Genomic DNA, 8097 nt, shown 5'->3' with positions numbered 1-8097 from the left:
TCCTCTGCTGCTGAATTACTGCCAGTGTAAGCTGGTGACCGAGGAATACTACGAGGTGATTGAACACTGCACCTCCATCTTGGCCAAGTATGAGGGTAAGCAACTCAGTAACTCGCTGAGGGAGTGCTGCACTGCCTGAGGGTCAGTACTGAGGGAATGCCGCACTGTCGGAGGGTCAGTACTGAGGGTCAGTACTGAGGGAGTGCCGCACTGTCGGAGGGTCAGTACTGAGGGAGTGCCGCACTGTCGGAGGGTCAGTACTGAGGGAGTGCCGCACTGTCGGAGGGTCAGTACTGAGGGAGTGCCGCACCGTCGGAGGGTCAGTACTGAGGGAGTGCCGCACTGTGGGAGGGTCAGTACTGAGGGAGTGCTGCACTGTTGGAGGGTCAGTACTGAGGGACTGCCGCACTGTCGGAGGGTCAGTACTGAGGGAGTGCCGCACTGTCGGAGGGTCAGTACTGAGGGAGTGCCGCACTGTCGGAGGGTCAGTACTGAGGGAGTGCCGCACTGCCTGAGGGTCAGTACTGAGGGAGTGCTGCACTGTCGGAGGGTCAGTACTGAGGGTCAGTACTGAGGGAGTGCTGCACTGTCGGAGGGTCAGTACTGAGGGAGTGCTGCACTGTCGGAGGGTCAGTACTGAGGGAGTGCTGCACTGTCGGAGGGTCAGTACTGAGGGAGTGCTGCACTGTCGGAGGGTCAGTACTGAGGGAGTGCCGCACTGCCTGATGGTCAGTACTGAGGGAGTGCCGCACTGCCTGAGGGTCAGTACTGAGGGAGTGCCGCATTGCTTGAGGGTCAGTACTGAGGGAGTGCTGCACTGTCGGAGGGTCAGTACTGAGGGAGTGCCGCACTGTTGGAGGGTCAGTACTGAGTGAGTGCCGCACTGTCGGAGGGTCAGTACCGAGGGAGTGCCGCACTGTCGGAGGGTCAGTACCGAGGGAGTGCCGCACTGTCAGAGGGTCAGTACAGAGGGAGTGCCGCACTGCCTGAGGGTCAGTACTGAGGGAGTGCTGCACTGTCGGAGGGTCAGTACTGAGGGAGTGCCGCACTGTCGGAGGGTCAGTACTGAGGGAGTGCCGCACTGTCGGAGGGTCAGTACTGAGGGAGTGCCGCACTGTCGGAGGGTCAGTACTGAGGGAGTGCCGCACTGTCGGAGGGTCAGTACAGAGGGAGTGCCGCACTGTCGGAGGGTCAGTACTGAGGGAGTGCCGCACTGTCGGAGGGTCAGTACTGAGGGAGTGCCGCACTGTCGGAGGGTCAGTACTGAGGGAGTGCCGCACTGTCGGAGGGTCAGTACTGAGGGTGTGCCGCACTGTCGGAGGGTCAGTACTGAGGGAGTGCCGCACTGTCGGAGGGTCAGTACTGAGGGAGTGCCGCACTGTCGGAGGGTCAGTACTGAGGGAGTGCCGCACTGTCGGAGGGTCAGTACTGAGGGAGTGCCGCACTGTCGGAGGGTCAGTACTGAGGGAGTGCCGCACTGTGGGAGGGTCAGTACTGAGGGAGTGCCGCACTGTCGGAGGGTCAGTACTGAGGGAGTGCCGCACTGTCGGAGGGTCAGTACTGAGGGAGTGCCGCACTGTCGGAGGGTCAGTACTGAGGGAGTGCCGCACTGTCGGAGGGTCAGTACTGAGGGAGTGCCGCACTGTCGGAGGGTCAGTACTGAGGGAGTGCCGCACTGTCGGAGGGTCAGTACTGAGGGAGTGCCGCACTGTCGGAGGGTCAGTACTGAGGGAGTGCCGCACTGTCGGAGGGTCAGTACTGAGGGAGTGCCGCACTGTCGGAGGGTCAGTACTGAGGGAGTGCCGCACTGTCGGAGGGTCAGTACTGAGGGAGTGCCGCACTGTCGGAGGGTCAGTACTGAGGGAGTGCCGCACTGTGGGAGGGTCAGTACTGAGGGAGTGCCGCACTGTCGGAGGGTCAGTACTGAGGGAGTGCCGCACTGTGGGAGGGTCAGTACTGAGGGAGTGCCGCACTGTCGGAGGGTCAGTACTGAGGGAGTGCCGCACTGTTAGAGGGTCAGTACTGAGGGAGTGCCGCACTGTTGGAGGGTCAGTACTGAGGGAGTGCCGCACTGTCGGAGGGTCAGTACTGAGGGAGTGCCGCACTGGTGACGCCCTGCCTGTGGCCATTGAGCAGGGGTTGCGCCGCCTCCTGCAGTCAAAGAACAGCTCGCTTGACGTCCGGGTGGCTTGCTGCGTTGGGAGTTCAGTGGGGGTGGAGGGGTGTGGTGGAGAGTGGCTGTTAGAATGGAACGAGATGACCCTCTAACACGTGTTTGTTCTTCACCCTCTCCTGGAACAAACAGATAACGTGAAGGCTTACTTCAAACGAGGCAAGGCACAGGGTGCGGTGTGGAACGAGAGGGAGGCGCGCAAGGACTTCTCGACGGCGGCTAAACTGGACCCCACCCTGGCCCCGCTGGTGAACCGGGAGCTGCGGCTAATTGAGGAGAGGATACGAGAGAAGGAAAAAGAGGAGAAGATTCGCTTTAAAGGGATGTTCCAGTGACCGTCAGCGGGGAGCGGGCGTGAAAACGCCTGGTGTCATTGGCAACTACATCTTCCCTTCGCCCATCCACTGCACCCTGCGGGAGTCCCCAGCCAGATCTCCCCCTTGCCCTGGTTTCAAACACTGGCCCTTCCTGGAACTCCTCCCTGCCAGTGACTTCCAGACAGTGGTAGCCCCCGGCTGGGAATGACAGACCTGGGGTGAGGGCGTCTTGTCGTCTGGGAATGCGAGTGTCTGTCGTCCTAATTTTCCCAGACGGGAGCTGCGGGGGTGGGGGGATTGTGTTGAAGGAGTTTCCCTCGGCCTCCATCATTGCCACTTTCAGCTGCCTCTCTGTGTCAGTTTCCTGTGTATAATGTATGCATGTATTAAAAAAAGATCCATCGGAAAGCTCTCCATTAATCCAACGTTATTCCTCTGGGTCACATCGACATCTGGCGGGTGGGGGGGGTGGGGGTCTCCCTGTTCAAACTGTGCGTGGAGTCTCGCAGCTATCCTCAGTGAGCCTGTGCTCCTTTTGCGCTTATACCCTCTCAGCAGCAGCCCTTTAAACGCTGCCAGAAGCCCTCCAATGTCTCAGCTCATGACCCGGATCTGTGTGAACACACACAGGAATACACAGTACGATCCCATACACACCACACACTCGTGTATCCTCAGCCACGCCCCCCCCTCCCCCCCCCCCCCCCCGCCTTTCATGTTATGCCAATCTTACTGCTTTGAAAATGACCCATTGTAGTTTTCAATGTAAACAGTCACGGCTGAGGGGTGTAGTTGCAGGTGGCTGCTGCAAGGTGGCGCTGTGGCCAGCCCAGCTTCCCCGTGCCCCTGCAGCCAGCTCTCTCTCTCTCTCTCTCTCACACACCCTCAGGCGCCCACACAGCCCAGAGGCACTGGATCAGGGAGCGAGAGGAGGCGAGAGACAGGAGCTGCAGATCTTTCAGCAACTGGCTTCAACCGCACAGAATCTTCAGTCAAACTGTTCTGTCATTCGTGTTGTGTTATTTTGTTCCAGTGATTATCACAAACTGCCTTTGTATAAATCTTATGAACTGTGCCTGTGTGTGTTTTTTCTGCCCAGCTTTCCTTTGGTCACGGGTATGTCGCAGACCTATCACCCCGTTTTCTTTCCTTCTTTAAAATTTAGAGGAAGCTTACGCGACAGCTAACCCTGTTTTTTTTTTGTAGGCAGCTTCACTCTGGATCGAACCTTTTTTTTGTATTAAGGTGGCCTTTACATCCCAGGCCCCTTTTATATATATATAATCCTTTTGTTTTTATTTATCGAACCCTTTTTTTTTCTTTTTGTTTTTTTAAACCCCGTTTTTTTTTATGTCGAGGGGGCCTTTATTCCTCAGGCCCCCTTTATATACACACTTGTATTTTAAAATAACTTTATTAAAACCAGATAAATAAACAAAAACTCAAATTAAAATGCCATTCTCGGCGTCGACGATGCACTCCAGTCCCTGCGGTGCCCACCGGTCGCGGAAGGCCTCAAGCGTACCGGCGGACACCGCATGCTCCTTCTCCAGGGACACCCGGGCGCGAACGTAACCGCGGAAGAGGGGCAGGCAATCAGGGAGGACGGACCCCCCCGACGGCCCGCAACCTGGACCTGTGAATTGCCACCTTGGCCAGGCCCAGGAGCAGACCGACGAGGAGATCCTCCTCCCGGCCCAAGCCCCTCCGCACCGGGTGCCCAAAGATCAGGAGCGTGGGACTGAAGTGCAGCCAGAATTTGAGGAACAGCCCCTTCAGATACTCAAATAGGGGCTGCAACCTCGCACACTCCGTATAAATGTGGAACACGGACTCGTCCAGGCCGCAGAAAGTACAGCTGGCCTGGGAGTCCGTGAACCTACTTAAAAGCCTATTGCACGGGACTGCTCTGTGCAGCACCCTTCACCCCAGGTCCCCGATGTAAAGGGGGAAGACTCCCGTGTAGAGAGACCTCCATCGGGGTTTCCCCTCGCCGCCAGATGGCAACGCGGACCGCCAGGGCGTGTCCGGCCGGCTGACGAGGGCGAGGAAGTGGAGAGTGTGCAGGAGCAGCCCGTACAGGAAACCCCTCCGCGCCGATTGGAATGGCACGGAGGGCATTTCCGAGAGGCGGCTCGGGTTGTGCGGGACCGGCTCCCGAGGAGCGTTTCGGGGCCTGGGTCCGATGAGCAGTTCCGGCCGAGCGGGGGTCAGCTCAGCCGGGATCGCTCCGCACTCCCGAGCCCCCTCGCCACCCGCAGTGAGGGGCGTCCGGGGGGTTTCAGCTACTCCTCCGTCCCCGGAATCCTGTACCTGTCCTGGGAGTGTTTGATGGGGACAGTGTGGAGGGAGCTTTACTCTGTATCTAACCCCCGTACTGTACCTGTCCTGGGAGTGTTTGATGGGGACAGTGTGGAGGGAGCTTTACTCTGTATCTAACCCCCGTACTGTACCTGTCCTGGGAGTGTTTGATGGGGACAGTGTAGAGGGAGCTTTACTCTGTATCTAACCCCCGTACTGTACCTGTCCTGGGAGTGTTTGATGGGGACAGTGTAGAGGGAGCTTTACTCTGTATCTAACCCCGTACTGTACCTGTCCTGGGAGTGTTTGATGGGGACATTGTAGAGGGAGCTTTACTCTGTATCTAACCCCGTACTGTACCTGTCCTGGGAGTGTTTGATGGGGACATTGTAGAGCGAGCTTTACTCTGTATCTAACCCCCGTACTGTACCTGTCCTGGGAGTGTTTGATGGGGACAGTGTAGAGGGAGCTTTACTCTGTATCTAACCCCGTACTGTACCTGTCCTGGGAGTGTTTGATGGGGACATTGTAGAGGGAGCTTTACTCTGTATCTAACCCCGTACTGTACCTGTCCTGGGAGTGTTTGATGGGGACATTGTAGAGCGAGCTTTACTCTGTATCTAACCCCAAGCTGTAATGGTCCACGAAGACTGGTTTGACCATTACAAACCCCAGTTGACCACAATGAACTCCTGCCACCAGTGTTAACTGTTTTATTGTTTTCACAGTTGAGGGGAAGGTGGATTATGAAATCCTCTGGCACTGGGAAGGGGAGGGGAGGGAAGAAAGTCAACAACAGTTCAATATTTACACCCAGTCTGTGCATTGGTCTGTGCGGGGGAAGAGGGTGCACCAGTCATAAGCTTTCAAATGTAAAACAGACATTTGCATTGAAGTATTTACAAAGCACTTTACAAAGTGGCAACTTCGCTGCCCCCTGGTAGAACCAACCCCGCACCCCCCCACCCTCCGCATCCCAAATGCAACACCCACTCCCGCCACCCACCTTCCCCAGCAAGGTAATGACACAAGAGATAACCAACACCATGGGAAAATAACTCAAGCAATTGGCGAGGCAGAAGTACAAGCACGCTGTGACATCAGCAGGGCGAGGTTACCAGGGACGTCCGAGGAAACAGTCTCGTCGATGTGTACCCCCCCACCCCGGGCAAACAGCTCTGTGAAGCAAGCGAGAGGGTTTGGCAGAGAGTTCGGATACGGGAGTGTTGGCTTCTGACTCCCCACCCGTGCACACAAAGGTTGCAGCCCCCATGTGAACCGCCCATAAAGGGTTTGGCTTTGCGCCTCGTGAGCTGGCCAAGCGAGTGGAGGAACCCCCCCCAACCCCACCTCCACCTCCCTCCCAATGCTCTCGGAGGCACGACAATGACGGTGAGGAGTCGAAGATCGATGGTCAAGGATGGCGAGGAATCGGGTTGACAGTGAAGAGTCACAAAGGTCGACGATAGCGAAGAGTCACAGGTTGGTGATGGCAAGGAGTCAAAGGTCAACAATAACAAGGAGTCAAAGTTGGACGATGGCAAGGAGTCAAAGGTTGACAGTGAAGAGTTGAACGTTGACATCGAAAAAGTCAAAGGTCGACGATGGTGAGAAGTTAAAGGTTGACGGCTCCTGACCAACTGGGCGAGGGGGACACGCGGTCAATCACCAGATACGGGTCACCGTCCAGCGGATGAAGGTGGAGCTTCCGCTATGTGACCTGCCCTCTGCCGAATGTGGATAAGATGGGTGCGATCGCCTGCTTTAGCAGGGGGCGGGCCACAGACGAACCGCGCACTTCCTCACTCACGGCTCACCATCGTACCGGAGGCTGATGCTTCGTGGCTTCGGGCCCCGCTCGCTGGCCCCTCCCTGCCCCCCGCGCTCTGAGCGGCTGCGGCTGGGAGGCACGGAGGGGCAGGGGGCATCGCGCGGGAAGTGCCCCCTGCCTGCGCCCCTGAAGCTCCCCTTGGCCAGGCCCACGCGGGCATTGGCAGGCACGGCAGCATGGGTCCTCCGGCTCTCCAGCTGTGTCAGGTGCGTTGTGTAGCCCTCACTTAGGAACTGCTCAGAGAGAGAGAGAGAGACATGTCTCAGTTACATGGCAACTTGATTCAAGCTGCAAACCTTTACACACGCTCGGACACAGGCACACTCGGACACAGGCACACTCGGACACAGGCACTCTCGGACACAGGCACAGATGGACACACACACACCCTCAGACACGCACTGAGACACACACACGGATACACACATGCACCCAATCGGACATACACACACAGACACACACACGGGGACACACGCACTGAGACACACACGGATACACACACAAATGGACACACACTCAGACACACACACGTTACGCACACACGTCTCACACACACGCACTCAAGACACACATATACGGACACACACGCATCACGGACACACACTCAGACACAGGCACACACACTCAGGCATACACACACTCAGGCACACACACTCAAAGACACAAACACATTTAAACACACTCAGACACAGACACACTCAGAAAGACTCACACATTCAGAAAGATATACACTCAGAACGACACACACACACATACTCAGACACACATACATACGGACAAACACATACTCAGCACACACACTCAGAAAGACACACACTCACTCAGAAAGACACACACACTCAGACACACAGACACACATTCAAACACAGACACACTCAAAGACATACATACTCAGAAAGACACACACTCAGACACACACAAACTCAGACACACACACACATTCAGAAAGACACACACACATTCAGAAAGGCACACACACATTCAGAAAGGCACACACACACTCAGAAAGACACACACACATTCAGAAAGGCACACACACACTCAGAAAGGCACACACACACTCAGAAAGGCACACACATTCAGAAAGGCACACACACACACTCAGAAAGACACACACACATTCAGAAAGGCACATACACACTCAGAAAGACACACACACACTCACACAAACTCAGACACATACACTCAGAAAGACACACACATGCATCTAGACACACACACTCAGACACACACACTCAGAAAGACACACACACTCAGAAAGACACACACACACACACTCAGAAAGACACACACACACATTCAGAAAGACACACACACACATTCAGAAAGACACACACACACTCAGAAAGACACACACAGACATACTCAGAAAGACACACACACACACTCAGAAAGACACACACACACACTCAGAAAGACACACACACACACTCAGAAAGACACGCACATTCATAAAGACACACACACACACTCAG

The 8097-nt window shown here is 55.9% G+C and overlaps 2 protein-coding genes across 2 annotated transcripts in view; one reads left to right on the top strand and one right to left on the bottom strand.

Moving 5' to 3' along the window:
- Positions 1–4: 4 nt before the first annotated feature.
- Positions 5–3565, top strand: LOC137361515 (AH receptor-interacting protein-like; the record flags this gene model as incomplete). Its single annotated transcript, XM_068026342.1, has 2 exons — positions 5–95; positions 2306–3565. Coding segments are annotated over 2 exons (294 nt in total), but the record flags the coding sequence as incomplete, so codon positions are not given.
- A 2217-nt stretch (positions 3566–5782) lies between these two features.
- Positions 5783–8097, bottom strand: part of LOC137361514 (membrane-associated phosphatidylinositol transfer protein 2-like) — an 82439-nt gene continuing 80124 nt past the window's right edge. Inside the window, exon 13 of the mRNA XM_068026341.1 lies at positions 5783–6855. Coding sequence (XP_067882442.1) covers positions 6598–6855 — 258 coding nt within the window. The 3' untranslated portion in view covers positions 5783–6597. The remainder of the gene's footprint in view (positions 6856–8097) is intronic.

This window comes from Heterodontus francisci, unplaced genomic scaffold (genome assembly GCF_036365525.1).
Source record: "Heterodontus francisci isolate sHetFra1 unplaced genomic scaffold, sHetFra1.hap1 HAP1_SCAFFOLD_1214, whole genome shotgun sequence".
In the NCBI taxonomy this organism is placed as follows: Eukaryota; Metazoa; Chordata; class Chondrichthyes; order Heterodontiformes; family Heterodontidae; genus Heterodontus; species Heterodontus francisci.
This window is presented reverse-complemented; position numbering and strand designations above follow the sequence as displayed.